This window comes from Electrophorus electricus, chromosome 16 (assembly GCF_013358815.1).
Source record: "Electrophorus electricus isolate fEleEle1 chromosome 16, fEleEle1.pri, whole genome shotgun sequence".
NCBI classification, from domain to species: Eukaryota; Metazoa; Chordata; class Actinopteri; order Gymnotiformes; family Gymnotidae; genus Electrophorus; species Electrophorus electricus.
This window is the reverse complement of record NC_049550.1, coordinates 13,905,393-13,922,892: the sequence shown is the minus strand read 5'-3', so window position 1 is coordinate 13,922,892 and position 17,500 is coordinate 13,905,393. Positions and strand designations below refer to the sequence as shown.

The window sequence follows — 17,500 nt, the reverse complement described above, 5'->3', positions numbered from 1 at the left end:
GTGCACACCCACTCATATTGACATATAAATTCCCATTTACTTCTTTTATGTATGCAACTAAGAGCTCCAGAGCACACCCCCTCTCTCAGCACTGAACTCCCCTCTCTTCCTCTCCTTCTCCCTCTCTGTGTTCCTCTTCCTCTCAGATACGTCCCGCTCCGTGGGGGAGTTTCCTGACATTGATCTCCAGGGCAAAGATCTTCCTGATGGCATTCTGCTGGAGCACCTCCGAGTGTTCCAGCAGCTCTACCGAGAACACTGTGAGGTAAAAAAAACACAGTTCAAAGGTGTGTGTGTGTGTGTGTGTGTGTGTGTGTGTGTGTGTGTAATCTCCAGAATGTGTGTGTGTGTGTGTGTGTGTGTGTGTGTGTGTGTGTTTCAGGCCATATTGGATGTGATTGTGAACTTGCAGTTTCCTCTGGTTGAGACTCTGTGGAAGAGCTTCTGGAGGTCCAGTGAAGGACAGAGCAATGACATGGACACACTCGACCTGTATGCAAAACACACACACACACACACACACACACACACACGCCTCTTATGATATTCATGAGTGTTCTCTGCCCTACATGGTCCATGGCATTTATAGTCATGGTGAGTCAGAGAAACGCTTGCCCAAGGCGTCTCTGGTACTGCTGTGCAAATACGAGCCCGTCCTGCGCTGGTGCCGCAACCGTGACAACTCCCTCTACCAGACACTAGTGGACATCCTCATCTCTGATGTGCTCAGACCAATACCCAGTGAGTTACACAACTCTACACTACACTGCATAACTGTGCTCAGTGTGACTGAAATGTGCTGTGGTGTCTCTTCCTCAGGTGCCTTAACCCAAGCCATCCGCAACTGTGCCAAGAGCTTGGAGAATTGGCTGACCAGTGCCATGATTAACATACCAGAAGAGATGGTTCGCATTAAGGTGAATCGAATGGCTAATACACATACACACACACACACATGCTATATATGTGTATGCACTGCCATATACAAATATTTCCACACTTAGCCTCACTCACAAATTTAGATGTTGTTTGCATACAGGTGGTGTGTGCGGGAGCCTTTGCTCAGACCCTGCGCAGATACACGTCTCTGAATCACCTGGCTCAGGCTGCCCGAGCTGTTCTGCAGAACTCCGCCCAGATCAGCCAGATGCTCAACGACCTCAACAGGGTGGACTTCACTAACGTCCAGGTAGATGGAGAGAGAGATGGCGAGATTCAAAGTTGTAGTAACAAAAAATATCTCTACATCTCTCACTACAAGGATTTCTCCAGCATACATTACACATCACGTACACAAACACACGCGCGTGCACACACGCATTAACTAACGTCACCACACTATCATAAAGGCAAACATTCCTACACCTTCCAACAAACATGCGAACGCACCTGCACACCCAAACTCCAAACACCCCCCACCACCCCCTTGCTGGTGTGCAGGAACAGGCGTCGTGGGTGTGTGCGTGTGAGGAGCAGGAAGTGCAGCGCATTGAGCAGGACTTCAAGCTCACCCTGCAGCAGCAGAAATCTCTGGAGCAGTGGGCCGTCTGGCTGGATGGTGTCGTCTCCCAGGTCCTAAGCCCCTACACGTCCAACCCTACCTTTCCCAAGACTGCCAAGCTCTTCCTGCTGAAGTGGAGCTTCTACAGGTGAGCGCACACAGGGGGGAGACTACCAACCACACAACACTACAGTCCTACATGTACAGCATCTATAGCTACATGTGCAGTGTTTACTCAAGTGTTCGAGTCCTTTGTAGTGATGGTTTCACTGCATGATATCCTCTCCCCCCCCCCCTCTCTCTCTCTCTCTCCCACTCTTTCACTCGACCCTCTGTAGCTCTATGGTGATTAGGGACCTGACTCTGCGCAGTGCAGCCAGTTTCGGCTCTTTCCACCTGATCCGGCTGCTCTATGATGAGTACATGTATTACCTGGTGGAGCACAGGGTTGCCCAGGCCAAAGGAGAGACACCTATTGCTGTAATGGGAGAGGTACACACACACACACTCAAAATCAATTTTACCATGCATGCATATTTTATGCTTTCTACACTCAAATAAGCAAAATGACATTATGGTATCAAAAGAGAATACATGGATAGCCATTGTTAAGAATATAAATGTTTTCTTATGGGTACCATTGTTAATAGTATATTTGCTTATTTTGTATTTGTAAGTTTTCTAGCCTGGGCCGAAGCCTGAGCACAGCAGACACAGAGAAAGGTAGCCCCGCCCATGCCCCGCCCCCTCTCTGCCCCTTCACCCAATGATGCTTACACACTAACTCTGTCCAGTTTGTCTCATCTAGTAGCAACTATTTCAGTAAAATTTGTCCACCATTAAAATGAATTTAGGTAGAAATTAATACAAATTTAGACATAATGTCTAAAAATCTAGACATTAGATGTCTAGATGTCTAAAAATCTAGACATTAGACTACGTGTCCTAACACGTGGGTGCTTGTGTGTGTGTGTGTGTGTAGAAGAAGAGGAAGAGGAAGATGAGGAGAGTGATGAAGATCAGATGTCTGTTCCAGCTGATGCAGCTGCTATGGGGGAGGAGTCTCTGGAGCCGCCCACCAAACTAGCCAGAACAGACCTGTTCGGCACCACACACAACTAACACACACACACACACACACACACACACACACACACACACAAAAGCAAGTTAAAAGCACACAAAACTACAATAACCATAACCCACATCTACAGTCTGAAGTAACACACACACACAGAAACAAACATTGTTTTGTGTTCTGTTGTCTCTCGCGTCTCATCTTAGTGCCATGTCATCTGCTTTCTTCATTAGCAGACTGCTCTATGAGAGTTCAGGTCACTCCTTCTCCTCGGCTTGCCTAGTGTAATGGGAGTGATGTCTAATGCCTTAAACTGAGTTCAGTAATTGTGCCTTAAGTATACATATAGCATATTTGTATGATAGTTTGCTGTGTGTGTGTGTGTGTGTGTGTGTTTGTGTGTATGTATGTATATGTATGTGTGTGTGTGTGTGTGTGTGTGTGTGTGTGTGTGTGTGTGTGTGTATATATATATATATATATATATATATATATATATATATATATATATATATATATATATATAATGAGAGAGAGAGTCTCAAATACAGAATGAGAAAATGGGTTTGTGAGAGTGTGAATAACAAATGAAATATAATGAATTAAAAGGCCTATTTCGTCATCAAAGTGGAAAGAAAGAAAACATTTTCGATGAATTGCTCTTTAAGACTCGTTTGTTGTGTTAGACATTCGGGATTTTCATCGCTTCTTGGTGCTTTGTTTTGCTTCTGAAAAGCTGCTGCTATTGTCAGTTTTTAAACTTAAAGGAGCTGGCCAACGATGGCGGACTAGCGTTTAAGTAATGCCGAGCGCTTTAACGCCTTATTAGCACGCTTAGCCGTTTTTATTGGACTATATCCACAATGTTTCATGTTTCGTGTTTCTGACCGTTTCCCGCGTCCGTAAACACACCTGACTCCGCTAAGGGACATGACTAGTCTACGGTAGACTACTGCAGGGTGGCGTCTGTTCTGGAGGAGGGTGGAAAATCATGTAGTATGAAAGTTGGAACTGGGTACTAAAATTAGTCCTACATATGATGCCATAGCAACCGTTTTTGTTTTGTTTTTTCAACAAAACCAGCCATGAGAGAAGTGGGTTTGTGTTATGTGGATGATGATGATATTTGTAAGATATAGTGAACCAAGTGGAGGCACTCGTTATTAAGTACATAATAGCATAAATTCAAAGGACCAATTACCCACGAACAGACCAGTGACATGAACGAGCCGGTTCCTCACCGTCAGTTTGGTTGTTATTGATTTGTCTTTTTGGTTGTGATGGCACATTTTGAGAGATTTTGATTAGATTGCATGTTGCTTAGTAATAGCACTATACTTTTACATAAACACAAAACATGTACATCTGCTGTTGTGGCATGAAAGACACATTGTTTGTTTCTGGGTATAATGCTTGTCATGACTGTGCCTTTGTGCCTTTGAACTATAACCTCAGACTGTAAATGAATTAATAAATTAAGAGGCTTTTCATGCTTATTATTAGAGTATTTATTCTGCTTTGGCAAACAACAAAAACAGTTGTTACTAATCAGGGCTTCGCTGTGGACCGTCCCCTGGGTCAGGGTCCATGTCCTCATGGCCAATCAGGGCGTTGCAGTGGACCGCTCCCCTGGGTCAGGGTCCATGTCCTCATGGCCAATCAGGGCGTTGCAGTGGACCGTCCCCTAGGTCAGGGTGCATATCCTCATGTCCTTTTCCATTTTTCATTTGCTCCGATCTCAATGTTTTTTGTTGTTGTTTGGTCTCTGTTGTCCATGTGTAGTACAATTCATTCTGCATGTCCAACAAAATAAAAACCAAAATTCAAATGCATTATTGCATCTACTAGATACTAGTTTCATGACAATATGAGCCAGTTGTGCTCGCTCTCCTTCACACACACACACAGCCACAATGTGGCTAACCCTGGAAAGTACTAAACATTAATCTTTTCAGTGTTCCTCAAACATATGTGCACACACACAATTAGCCAGCAGACATGTTTCTTGTGTTCTATATGCAGTGTTTCTATCGTATACCTGTTTCTAATGGCAGCTGTAATAGCTAATTAGCAGCTACTTTCATGTGGCTTAATTGTAGATTGGTCAGTGATTTAAAGTTGTGGCCAATGAGAGTACTTGATACAGCAGTTGCACAGATGTATTGGCTGTTGCCTAGAGGAAAAAAAAGCATAAATCTCGATATTTGCTGTTTAATTTAAAGATATAAATTTCACTGTTTATTTTGTACAGGTTGTATTTCAAAATTAGTTTGTGACTAATGTTCATTAAGAGCTAACACAAATTGTGTAATTTCTGTTGAAAGTAACTGTTAGAAGTGTGCAATTTTCTTATGTACTGTTAATACCATGGCAGCCTTAGATGGAGTGTGTCTATAGAGTTTTAACCTGGCACAATCAGTAGGCTCTCTAGCTCTCATTGTACAAACACTTTGGTGCAGTATTTCTATGCAGACTTGTAACTGTCAGTGCGTTAAAGACTACTAACGAATGTATCCTGACACTGAGTGCTATAAAAAGACAATATGTATGTAGTACGCAGTATGATATGTAGGTTACATGATTGCAGGTAAACATACAAAAAAACATTTTAAATTATTTATTATAAAACAAAAGTCAAATAAGACGATATCAAGTCTTGAACTTCAAGTACTGATTTTCTTCTGTGGAACAGATGCACCATCATCAGTACTTACAAAAACAAACAAATGAAGAAAACACAACGCTTCGAGAGTCCCACTTCAAAAGCAAACTCAGACTGGATGCAGCACAGCCTCTCAGTTACAGGCATTCCGGACAGCACGTAAACATGCACAACACAGTCACACGCGTTCTGGGTGTGTGTGTGTGTGTGTGTGTGTGTGTGTGTGTGTGTGTGTGTGTGTGTGTGTGTGTGTGTGTGTGTGTGTGTGTGTGTGTGTACTGAAGCAAGATTCCACTTCTGGCTTAACTTGTCTGGCTGAATGGGAAAACTTTCTTTAGCCATCCATTTTCAAACTGCTGATACTTAAAACCCAGACAGTTTAACTCGGCCCTCTCTTTCCCCAACTCAACCCACTCTTCAAATCAGCATCACTTAATCTATTAAAACCCATATTTGACTTCTGGATAAGGGTTTAGATGTCAGCAGTATTTAAAGGGAAACGAAGATAAAGTCTGCGACGGCCACTGGAGTCACACAGGTGTGGTGTCTCCGCTGGTTTAACATGGCTTCAAGTTCTGCTAAAAATTCCAAATTTTCAGAACAACGAAGATACGTGAATGGTCACGCAGTGTCACGCGTTACATTAGCATGCCCGGATGAAACCAAACTTGCTTTTGAATTCATAACACTGAAAACATGTAAACAGGCCAAATTTGGTATTTAAACAACAGTTATTATCTGAAACATAGAAAAGACAGCACACTTGGCTTGTGCGTGAGTTTACAACAAAAACAACAGCTGGGCCAGTGCTGACCTGCTGAGGGGTGATGTTTCATCAGTGGACACCCAGAATTCTTAGGCAGTGACTTCCGCTCCAAACCAAAAGCCTTAATCTCTAATCCAACAGAAAAAAAAGGGAAACTACACTACACCTGCATACAAATCAATACCCTAAAAAATACACTAAAAAAAATAATAATAAAATGTTTAAGTTGAGAGTAGACATTAGGAAGACGCACTGTTCGCGTCCACTGTGACAGTCTGAGGGTTGTGTGAGACTCTGATGCAGCTTCCCTATAGCAGCAGCAGTGATCACGACTGACTAGACTTGCAGTGGAAGCTGTTGAATCTGTTCTGCTGGGACCCTGGTCCGGCCCCCATTTTCCTTCCATCCCAGCTCCTGTCGTTGGCCGAGGCCATGCGGTCCCGGGGACTCTGGCTGTGGAGTGGAGCGGAATATGTGGACGGGCACAAAGGGTCCTCAGGATCTGGTCTGTAAACCTCGGACATACAGGAGTCGGAAAACAATTGGCTCTGCCCGTGTGCTGGGGCAGCTTTTTGAAGACATGTCTGTCCCTCTCTCTGTTAGAGGACGATCCACGTGCCTCTATCGCTGTCAGCAAGTATTTGTAGAGTGGTGCCTACAACAAACAGGGAACACAATCACAGTTATTGTACAGGATGCACGCCTGTGTGTGTGTGTGTGTGTGTGTGTGTGTGTGTGTGTGTGTGTACGTACCTCTATGCAGGGCTTCGTTGGTCATACGGTTGATGTAGCGTGAGCTGCTCTCAGGAACGAGCCACCTCATAACTGTATTTACACATGACTTCCTGTAAGAACTCCAAACACTCCCACTGAGAGATAAATACAGTAAGGTTTAGATTCAGTAAGAAACGTTTCAATAAGAAACCTCCATTAATTTACATAATTTGGCAGAATGCAGTATGACTGAGTGTGTTGTGAGAAAATTGTCTTCCAAGTCAAATGTCAAAATCCGTCTCTTCCCAAACCCCTGTCTCTTCCCTGACTAAAGAGATGAATTTTCAAGACCTCTAATGAACAGGAAACCATGCCACCGTTGATAAAAGGTTTGGGTTCAGAAATATCAAGTAACCATAACAACCACTTACACAAAATGAGTAATGTGTGAAAATATAACATTTTGATGAATGCCATCTGAAATGTAAGAACGCTCCAAACAAAATTCCCTCATATTCTATTCTGAAAAATAGAATACGTCTGGAATGGACTTTAAAATTCCATGATATTCCAGAAATTCTATGACGCATGAGAACCCCGTTTGCTGGTAAAGTCGGGCACACCATCCAGGTCAGTGATCTATTCTGATACACCTGAGCAGTGTATCAGGAAGACTGCTTACCTTGTTTGACCTTTGAACTCTGTAAGGTCACCAACACCAATGGTACAACAGGCTCCCGTGTTCAGATCCCAGCTGACCTGGAGGCTGGAGTGGTAGGACTTAGGCCTGACAGCACACACACACGAACACACACGATGTGGGAATGTCACTCGGATTGCGTTGAGCTGAAAGTAATACACCTGTTTGTGTGTGAGAGAAGGAGAGCGTGTGTGCGCGTGCGTCTGCCTACCTGCTGTGCTCCTCGTCGCAGTTGGAGAAGGCTAGCAGCAAAAGCCCGATGTTTATCACTACTATATTTGTCTCTGGGCAAACCTGTCACCATAGAAACAAAGCTCAACAACACACCAGGAGACAAGTTGCCATGGAAATATGAAATGCTTGACTAAACATGCAGAAGTCAAATCAATATGGCACTGAAACAGAGACGTAATTAATTCAACCTGGAGTATCACACACACACACCTCAAGGATGACGACATCGTAGTCGCTAAAGGAGCAGAACTGGGCGACCCACTCAGCGTCGTTTCTGATGACCTCGTTAATCAGGTACTCGAAATCCAGAGTCAACTGCTCCACACACACACACTGAGGGGGATACAGAGACTGAGCGTGTTACAGGAACCACAGCAGGATGCCATCTGAATCCAGGAGCTGCTGGATATTTCATGTTCAGCCAGTCTGGACCATGGAACATGCACGCACACACACCACACACACACACCTGTCCCGTGTACTGTCCTGTAACCAGCTGCAGATTTTGTCCCTTCAGGTCCGAGACAGTGAAAGGAAGCTGAACCTTATCCTCCTCTTCTCCTGACACAGCTATGCAGAAAGAGGGAGAGAGAGAGCAAGTGAGAGAGAGATTCCACGTTTTTTCTGTATTTTTTTCTTGCAGTTATGATGTATATAAACAACACACATTATTGTCCAAAGTACTCTATAAATGTGATCATATATTACATTTTTCAGCTTCCCTCAAGTTTGGGGGAAAAACATGGTTTTTGGGGATTAATTTAAAAAAGAATTAATTCTACACTGATGCCAGGACTAAATCATTTAATGATGAAGGACTAATAAAAACGTCTGTACTAGTGTGTGTGCACGCCTGTACCTTTGTGTACACCTCTATGTTCTCATATGCAGAAACACGTGTACACACATATCCCTTCACAAATAAATGTCTGAACATGTTTGTGTGCTCACCTGCATGTACAGGATATGCACTGTCAGTGTGTGTTTGGGTTTGTACCTGTGCATATATTGTGTGTATAAGTGTGCGTGTGTAGTATGTTTTTAGAAGATGCACTGTGAGTGTGGGTATTTTAGCTTATGACAGTAGTCTTGTTGTGCACACTCGTGTGAGTGTGCTGCATGCGTGTCTGTGGATTTTAATGCATGCACGTGTATCTGCATTTGTGTGTGCGTGCACATGTGAATTTGTGCGAGTGCGCCCATCTGTGTCTCACCACTGTACTGCTCTGCATTCCCAGGTTGCCGGAGTCGGTACCGTAGCTGTGTGTAGTTCACATATATCGGCTCCGACGACGATGCCGGAGAAGTGTGTGGGGACAGCGGGCAGGAAGAGGAAGCCGAGGCAGGAGACGACACTGCGTTACCCAGAACCCCTTCCTCCTGCTCCGGGGGCCACGGCCCACTGCGGTTCCCACCTGACGTGGCTGTTGGCAGGCTGGTTGCTCTCTCCCCCTGCAATTCCTCCTTCCTTTCCTCCACTCCATCTTTCATCCCAGGCTCGGCCCCACCCCTGGGCTTGGCCCCGCCTCTCTGCCCTCCCCCGCTTTCTCTCCTCCGCCGCTCGGCCCCGCCCTCCGCTCCAGCTGCCTGCGCCCGCCGGAAGATGTCTGCCACAAACTCCCGGGCCCGCACGGCCGCCTGGGAGCGTCCGGGGGAGAGGGGCGTGGTCGGGGGAAGGGCTTGCCGGCGGTCAGGAGACCCGTGCGAGGAAGAGGAGGAGGGAGAGGGGCTGGGAGGATGAAGAGAGGAGGGAGGAGGAATCTCCCTCTTCTTGTACAAAAGCTGATGCTTCTGTCCAGACACCTGCTGCTCATCTCCACCTGAGAGAGCACAAAAGCACAGAGGGAAACACACACACCCCATTATTACAGCAAGACACGCGCAAACACACACGCGCACACACGGCCCGTCTGCTGCTCACCAGGGCAGAGGGAGATGGCGCAGGCCACCAACGAGTAGCTGGTGTTGAGCAGGATGACCTGGTCCTTCTTGAGCTGCAGGGCCGGTTGGAAGGTGGGGAAAGGGTAGACCACCTGATAATGAGCATTCAGCACATAGCCATGCTCCAAGCACTCTCCTCCTACACACACACACACACACACACACACACACACACACACACACACACACACACACACACACACACACACACACACACACACACCATTACTGTAACAATGCATAAGAGGAAAAGACGGTTTTGTGGTGGTGGAATGCGTGCACGCTTATGCATACAGCAGATGTGTGTGTGTGTGTGTGTGTACACCAGGGCGCAGAGCCCAAGTGTTGTGTGCGTTTGTTTGTGTGCGTGCGTACCAGTGCGTATAGTAGATGCGGTCGGTAAAGGGCAGCAGTGTTGGCAGGGCAGGCCCGGCGGCATGGACGCAATGGTCACGTAAATGTCCCTCATATTCTCATCACTCATCATCATATTCATCGCGGCCGAACTGCTGCTGCGAGTACTGACCCACACACACACACATCCATAATAACTACACACGTTCTAAATCCTCTGCAGAAGAACATAAGGACCGACTACCCCGCTCATAGTCCGATCCAGGGCTTCTCCCCTCCAGCCCCGTTATACTGTCCCCATTCTGACACACTTCATCAAGCCCTTATAGAGCTGGAGGAGGTGTGCAGGAGCAGGGAAAGCCTAATCTGGGACTGCCACTCCAAGGTCTAGGGAACTCAGCGGGCTGAACTGGATCAGCCGTGTGGCACCGAGGTGCCTGCCTAGAGCGCAGGCCGGGGGTCCTCACTTGAAGCCGAAGATGGCGATCTTGGAGTGGTCGTTGTGCCACTCGCACACCGTCAGATACAGTTCGTTGTAGATGTCCTCACCTGCAAACAAACGCACGTGGTGCACCTGAGAGAGAAAGAGAGAGAGATAGATTTTACTTATTTATGTATGGAAAAAAAGTCACTGCAGAAGGTTGGCTTGACATCTTAGGCGGCAATAGTGACTTTCATTTTCATGCATTACAAAATTCGTGCATGGTGAGACCACACCAGCGTTTGGAGCGCCAACAGGCCAGTGAGGTCACTGGCTGAGCCCAGTGACCCGTGGCGGCCCATCAGGGAGGAACGGCGGTCACCTGTTTGAGGCGGCTGTGCAGGTTGAACTCCCACCAGTACAGGTGATAGGTGTAGAAGTCATCGTCCTCGCCGCTGTCGCTCGTGTAGGACAAAACGTAGCGGCCGCACTTCATAAAGCCCAAGAAGATGTGACTAAAACACCAGACGAGGGGCAAACGTTAGCGAGCATGCGCCGCTAGACACTTCCTCTAAATCATGTGTGCATCCAAAAATGCACACATACGCTTAGCGTGTGACTAATGCATTTCTCTTTCTTAATATATTTAAAATCAGTATGACAGGATGTATGAGCAGGGAAGTTAACAAGAGCTGTTCACACAGAGAACAAGTGTCTCTTAAATTTACACGTAAAGCGTCCACATGGACATTGACCGACCACTTCAATATAAACACCTTGCACCTACACGCACTGGGCGTTTTACAGGCCGTAGTCCATCTGTTCGTCAGCTGCCCCCCCCCGGGACCCGTTCATCACCAGTCTGTTATGAACCCCAGGACCACCACTGGGCAGATGTTATTACAGCACTTACTGTGACCCGACCCCAGTAAGGCTGCATAAGGCACAGCAGTGTTGATGCTCACCCTGCCCTTAGGAACTCCTCGCTGACGATCGTCTTTAACGGCACACACACGCGAGGCGGCAGCTTGCGGAATAGTCTCTGAGACAGCTGCCCGGAGAGCTGGCCAGGTGCGACGGAAGAATATCAGAAAGAAAGATATTAACAACAAAAGCAGCAAATTACGTGTTAATACAACCGAGTTGTGCAGCTGTACTCGGCATCTCTACAGCTCCTAACCACTGAGCCTGCTGTCCATGACCACATCACACGTTACCGGCAGTTTAAACAGCAGCGACACAGCAGCTTTGCAAAACTGCGATAGGGGCCCATTACTTGTTATACTAGATGGCTAACTCTTACGTTAAATGGTCAACGCATTCCCAAAACAGGTATCAGGTTAGTTCAGCCAGCTCGCCAACATCACTATCATCACACTGGCCAGTATAATTGTTAGCTAGCTAAGCTAAGTGACAGCGGCAGATAAGACAGTTAACAAGTAACGTTACCTTCCATGGGTAACAGACTATAATATGAAGCCAACACGCAAACCAGCTATTTGCCACTTAATAAATATTGCTTGCGTGCATAAAAGGCCACTAATTCCAGTTACCAACATCAACCACAGTCGTTGTCGCGTTACTAAGACTGTGCAGCTAGGCTAGCTTCCATTTCGCTAAGAGCATAGATGACCACGTATCGTTAACGCCTTTAAACTCGTTATTGTTTCACAAGCGCTGGTTCACACGTTAAGATAAATAATGTTTCGCCGCCGACACGTTTACCTTTCCGCGTGCGAGAAGTTTGACGACGTGGTCTTTGGGTTTTCTCTGTTTTTGCTTCTTGTCCTCTTTTTCCGATTTCGAGCTGGGCGCCATTTTTGCTTTTGCACAATCCTTGGACTTGCCCACCGTCCCTCCCACCTAATTGAACGATTGGGCTGAGCCGCCACACACTGACTCATTTGATTCGTCTAAACATGCGCCAGTCAAAGCAAGAACGTTTTGAACTTTTCTAATTGGAGTATTTCTATATACGATCATTAACTATTACTTAATTGACGTCTAAAAAACGTGAGGTGGATAGTATATATATGCCTAAAAATCATATTTAATGTAAAGCATATTTATTTTAATGTATTTTGAAGTCTTTGATGAAAAGAAAATGTTCTAGACTAATAAAAACTGTTTGAAACAATTTTGTATGGTCCCTTGTGAATGGTTCTGAAGGAAACGCATAGTTTCTTTTGCAATACGACGGGTACGTTGGCTACATGCTACGTGTCCCCTCAGATGCATTTGTCTCTGCCAATGCTGAAGACTACAAGATTTCTAAAAATGACCTGCATAGAGCTACCAAAGAGGCCAAGGGACAATACAGGTTGAGGCACTGCAACACCGTAGACTTCCCGGCGCAGCCTGCAAACAACACTGACTACCGACAGAGGAGCAGAGAGATCACGGACAGTCACCCCTCACTGCCAGATGCGCTGGAAGAGCTGTACACTAACTTTGAGGGCATCAGCACTAAACCAGCCACATCGTACGCATCCCTAAGAAGAACTCCGTGACCTGCCTAAATGACCGTGGTCCGGTCGCACTCACTCTGACTGTGATGAATTGCTTTGAAAGGATAGTCACAACTCACATCCAGTCGTGACTCACATCCATCCCAGACCCTCTGCAGTTTGCGTATCGTCAGAACCGATCTACTGCCAGATAGTTCGGCATTCAGCACAGTCACCCCATATGAGCTCTCTGAAAAGGTCCTCACCCTCTGATTGACACCCTCACGGTACAGTTGGGTGCTGTACGTTCTAACAGACAGACTGCGGTCTGTAAGAATTAGCAACCGCCCTTCCAGCAAAAGAATTGTAAGCACGGGGACGCCACAACGCCGTGTGCCGAATCCTGTCTTGTACTCTTTACGTACGACTGCGTAGCCTCCCAGAGCAACACCAGTATCAAGTTTGCTGATGATACTACAGTCGACAGACTGATCACTGGGGGGGATGAGACGTCATACAGGAAGGATGTGGCAGACCGGGTGGACTGACGCCATGACAACAGTCTCTCCAAGGAGTTGATTGTTGAACCGAAGAGGGTAAAGCTGCATGCGTCACTGTACGTAAACGGTGTAGAGAAACTCCTCAGTGTGAACATCGGTGAGGATCTCACCTGCTCGCACAATACAAACCACCCGATCAAGACGTCGAAGCAGTGTCGCCGCTTTTTAGAAAGGCCGAGGCAATTTGGCATGTCAACCAAAATCCTCAGCAACTTCTACAAACGTGCTGTAGAAAATATTTTTACAAGTGCCATCACAGTCTGGAATGAAAACTCTCCTGCCCAGGACAGGAAGGCACTCCAAGCATGTGATAAGAGCTGCACAGCTCATTTCTGCAATGGCCTTCCGCACTACAGGACATATACTGCACCAGGGTCATCAGCAGGGCCCACATCAACATACACACCTCCAAAAATATCTCTTCTCTCTTCTGACGTCAGGCAAGCACAACAGAAGTGTGAAGGCTGAGACAGCAAGACTTCCTACCACTCTAAACTGTCCAACTTGGTTTATTTCAACACTCAAAACTGTTGAACTCGGGCTCACACTCCACCCACTGAATGGCACTCATCTCTCCTCACACACATACACACTCTTTAAATCCTTTAACTCACTACACACATCATCACTAGTAGCTGCTACCAAGGACCCTTTTGCAGTAACACTGCACTAAATACTGCACTTCATGACAACTGCTCCTTGTATTTTTTTTGCACAAAATGCAAAAGCAACTTTATAACTATGTAACATTTTTTCTGCACTATACACAAGAGCAACTTTATAACTATGTAACAACGAGCCCAAACAATTTTATAACTATTTAATTCTTAACTTTGTACAGGTGTCATAAATGTCTAGTTTAGTCGGTAGTTGTTGTTTTCATTGTTAGATGTCTAATTTTTGTGTCATCTAGATTTTTGTATTACCTAGTTTTTTGTTTGTTTTTCTCTCACCGGTTTATGGAGGATATTCCAAATAAACTTATTGTGCAGTGCAACTGTTTATGCTGTGCATTTGACTATAAAATTCTTGAACTCTCTTGAACTCTTGATTTGAGTCGTAAAGTCGTTAAAAACCTCTTTACGCCACATGCTCAATTGCTCTGAGATCTGAAAACATCTCCTTAGATTGTTATTGTCTGGAGAGATTACGAAACATCGGATTCAATATTCAAATGAATATTAACTCGGTAGTGTATGGTATTTTTGTGGATGATACCATCTCAGAATCGGAAAAAAACATTATATGGATTGATAGTAGTATTGTTAGTTCCAAATTATGGGAAACTAGCAATCAACAGTTTATCTCTGGTGAATTTGTGTATATATATAAATTTGTGTAATTTTATGTGAAATGAAAACGCTAAGGACAATAAACTCACAGAAAAATAATGAAACTTTATGGAACTTTTTTCATTTTTACGATATAAATGTGAAATATTTGATGAATATATTCTTGTATTGCATTAATCTAAATACTTTTTTTAAAATTAAAAGTCAGGCTCGTCCTTCATTCCATATGCCGTAGAGCGTGTCACGTGATGTTGTCTCTATTTGTGTCTTCATAAAAAAATTAATTACAATTTTCAAAATGTAATATGACGTATTCCCTATGTCGTGAAGAACACTGATATGTATTGACTCAACGATTCACTGATAGTTTATTGATCATGCATGCGCGTGAACGGATCACAGGGCGTTTCGCGGCGTCACGTATCCGCAGACGCCAACGGGTGCGCGCACAAGCAACATGGCGAACGTACCTGCCGGTTTGCTTCGGACCTTTCTCTTCGGGAGCGGTCGAGTACTGACAAGAAACACCCGCTTAAACTCAGGGAATGCGAAAGGACCGATTCTGAGTAGAAATGTCGTGACTTCAACATCGGGTGCAATACTCCCCAAACCAGATAAGGTATGTTTTTGTCGCTTTAGCGTAGTAAAGGGGCGTAGGTTATATTACCGAGAGCAAATAAACCAATGGCTGCTCGGAATAGTGTGATTGATGTATTCCGGAGCCAATGAACGTAAATGCGGAAATCGCGTCCGGTATTTCTGTAATAGCTAGACATCTATGGAATCTAATAGCCTACCGCCATATCAGCGACGGTTTACAGGTTCTCCAGCGCTGTGGTTAAACTGCGCTCAGGCGTTACGTGACTTTATCATTTCCCCTCCCCTGTCCAGGCCCCGTTTGGCCTAACGCGCATAACCGTGGTGGTGGTCCCGTTCCTGTACATGGGCATGCTGCTCAGCAAGCACTTCGCTGCCGTGCTGGAGGAGAACGACATCTTCGTTCCCGACAACGATGACGACGACGACTGAACCGGTTCGTGAGCGCGCCCTGGACTGTCCTTTGCCTTACAAAGATCCAGAAGGCCTGCTAGTATGCACTAGACGAAATGCACCGTCACTTAACAGCAGTGTGTTACTTATGTTTGTTTTATAACCATTCTGGACGTTTTTCCCTTTACCAGTAGCTGAATACTTTGTTGTTGTTTTGTTTTCTCAGTGTGGTTGGACAAACGAGTCAAGGATGAGGCTTGCATTCGACCCTCCGCAAGATCAGTGCCATAATGGATGAGTCCATCACATTGTTTACATAGCCTCCTCCTATGCATTGCCTGATTCCAAACTGTCCTTTAAATGTAAGGAAAACTGCTCTCCTCACCCGAGTTAGCAACGACAGTTGCGCCGTTTAACTAATATAACTCACTTGTGCTGGCTCTTTCCTTTTCTTTTTTCTTTTTTAACTTTCTCATAAGAAAACATGGAATTAAAATAATTTATTTTAAATAAATTCTATGTGGCAAACACATACACACTTTAGGGCTTATGTGTTTTTTTTAAATAATGTGTTTTAATGTCTGAAGTTTAAATATATAACAAGGCAAACGATGTCCAGAAGTACCACAGGTTTCAAAGAATGATGCATGAGAAAAATTTTCTTTTTTTAGTCTGCAAAAGTAGCTTATAATTATATAATAATAATAATAATAATATAATTATATATAATTAGCCATCCAATACTGTAGAAACCCACACAAGGAAGCGGAGGTCAGTTCATGTCAGAAGCTGATGGAAGCAACACTCCTCTGTCAAAGGCTTAATCGTGATTGGTGTTGCCTAGGGAATGCTCCTCCTCCCGTGCAGCACTGGTCAGTCTGAGGTGTTCTTTCAGAGTGGTGACCTCTCTCTCACTGAGCCCTTTTAAAGTGCTGAGCTCCACGTACACCTCCTTGTAGCGCTTACTCAGTTCCTTCTTCTCCTGCACGCACACGCAAACATGCCGTACATGTTTATTGCTAGATTATTTTCTATGTATATTTATTTCTGTAAACATAAATATATATATAGGAAATTAACATTTTAGGGTAGTACACAAGTTTCCAGGGAAACAACATTTCAGAGGTATTCACTCCCTGGTGTCTTCTCTCTCTCTCTCTCTCTCTCTCTCTCTCTCTCTCTCTCTCTCTCACACACACACACACACACACACACACACACAGATGGTTTACCTTTGTTAGAGACTGGATTTCATTCCTGAGGCAGCTCATCTCCTTGTGTAAGTACTCAATCTCATTCTCCTTTGCTCTCAGCAGTATCTGCACCACAAACAGACACACACAGACACACACAGACACAAACAGACACACACAGACACAAACAGACACACACAGACACACACAGACACAAACAGACACACACAGACACAAACAGACACACACAGACACAAACACACAAACAGACACAGACACACACAGACACACAGACACAAACAGACACAAACACACACACAGACACACACAGACACAAACAGACACACACAGACACACAGCTACTCAGGGCAGCTAAGCATAGCAGAGGTTGAGAATGGCTTACATCTTCAATAATTATGGCCTTTACAATAACTCCATAAAAAAAGAATTGTGAGAAAAGGAAATAGGCCCAATTTCTTCTTTCCCACTAGATGGCAGCGTGTCCCCAAAAAAAGTCATCCACATGTCCCTCACTATCAACTTCCCACCTCTAACTCTGAGGAGCTCCGCTCACAGTTGCCAAGAGAGACCACTCCTGCACTTTGACCTGTGATGAAGGATCGCAACAGGCTTATCTCCTCAGTCAG

The 17,500-nt window shown here is 45.0% G+C and overlaps 4 protein-coding genes across 6 annotated transcripts in view; 2 read left to right on the top strand and 2 right to left on the bottom strand.

Annotated features, from left to right (window-relative positions):
* rfx1b (regulatory factor X, 1b (influences HLA class II expression)) overlaps positions 1 to 2,671 on the top strand; it is an 11,016-nt gene extending 8,345 nt beyond the window's left edge. For both annotated transcript variants that reach the window (XM_035534930.1, XM_035534929.1), the window contains exons 10-18: positions 147 to 265; positions 383 to 492; positions 590 to 741; positions 820 to 917; positions 1,040 to 1,189; positions 1,441 to 1,649; positions 1,840 to 1,993; positions 2,179 to 2,224; positions 2,484 to 2,671. In XM_035534930.1, coding sequence (XP_035390823.1) covers positions 147 to 265; positions 383 to 492; positions 590 to 741; positions 820 to 917; positions 1,040 to 1,189; positions 1,441 to 1,649; positions 1,840 to 1,993; positions 2,179 to 2,224; positions 2,484 to 2,623 — 1,178 coding nt within the window. In that variant the 3' untranslated portion in view covers positions 2,624 to 2,671. The remainder of the gene's footprint in view (positions 1 to 146; positions 266 to 382; positions 493 to 589; positions 742 to 819; positions 918 to 1,039; positions 1,190 to 1,440; positions 1,650 to 1,839; positions 1,994 to 2,178; positions 2,225 to 2,483) is intronic.
* Positions 2,672 to 4,072: 1,401 nt separating this feature from the next.
* On the bottom strand, positions 4,073 to 12,282 carry dcaf15 (DDB1 and CUL4 associated factor 15). The gene is made up of 13 exons (XM_035534991.1): positions 12,097 to 12,282; positions 11,337 to 11,434; positions 10,754 to 10,886; positions 10,418 to 10,524; positions 9,972 to 10,117; positions 9,577 to 9,735; positions 8,870 to 9,475; positions 8,125 to 8,225; positions 7,866 to 7,988; positions 7,633 to 7,715; positions 7,404 to 7,508; positions 6,761 to 6,876; positions 4,073 to 6,662 (listed from the first exon to the last, which is right to left on the bottom strand). The coding sequence occupies exons 1-13, from the start codon at positions 12,187 to 12,189 to the stop codon at positions 6,607 to 6,609; spliced, it is 1,926 nt and encodes a 641-aa protein (XP_035390884.1). The 5' UTR covers positions 12,190 to 12,282; the 3' UTR covers positions 4,073 to 6,606.
* Positions 12,283 to 15,096: 2,814 nt separating this feature from the next.
* smdt1b (single-pass membrane protein with aspartate-rich tail 1b) lies at positions 15,097 to 16,172 on the top strand. Of its 2 annotated transcripts, none has more exons than XR_003412187.2 (3): positions 15,097 to 15,289; positions 15,562 to 15,760; positions 15,887 to 16,172. XR_003412187.2 is itself a non-coding variant. In XM_027031818.2 (3 exons), the coding sequence occupies exons 1-2, from the start codon at positions 15,128 to 15,130 to the stop codon at positions 15,697 to 15,699; spliced, it is 300 nt and encodes a 99-aa protein (XP_026887619.2). In that variant the 5' UTR covers positions 15,100 to 15,127; the 3' UTR covers positions 15,700 to 15,703; positions 15,887 to 15,968. The 2 variants fall into 2 exon arrangements, 1 of the variants encoding a protein (XP_026887619.2); XM_027031818.2 differs by having other exon boundaries at positions 15,100 to 15,289; positions 15,562 to 15,703; positions 15,887 to 15,968.
* A 75-nt stretch (positions 16,173 to 16,247) lies between these two features.
* The window catches only part of LOC113591347 (TRIO and F-actin-binding protein-like), a 12,240-nt gene continuing 10,987 nt past the window's right edge, over positions 16,248 to 17,500 (bottom strand). The window contains exons 10-12 of the mRNA XM_035534970.1: positions 17,402 to 17,500; positions 16,893 to 16,979; positions 16,248 to 16,642 (exon numbers count right to left, since the gene is read on the bottom strand). The exon at positions 17,402 to 17,500 is cut by the window's right edge and continues 15 nt beyond it. Of these exons, the coding sequence (XP_035390863.1) occupies positions 16,481 to 16,642; positions 16,893 to 16,979; positions 17,402 to 17,500 (348 nt within the window). The 3' untranslated portion in view covers positions 16,248 to 16,480. The remainder of the gene's footprint in view (positions 16,643 to 16,892; positions 16,980 to 17,401) is intronic.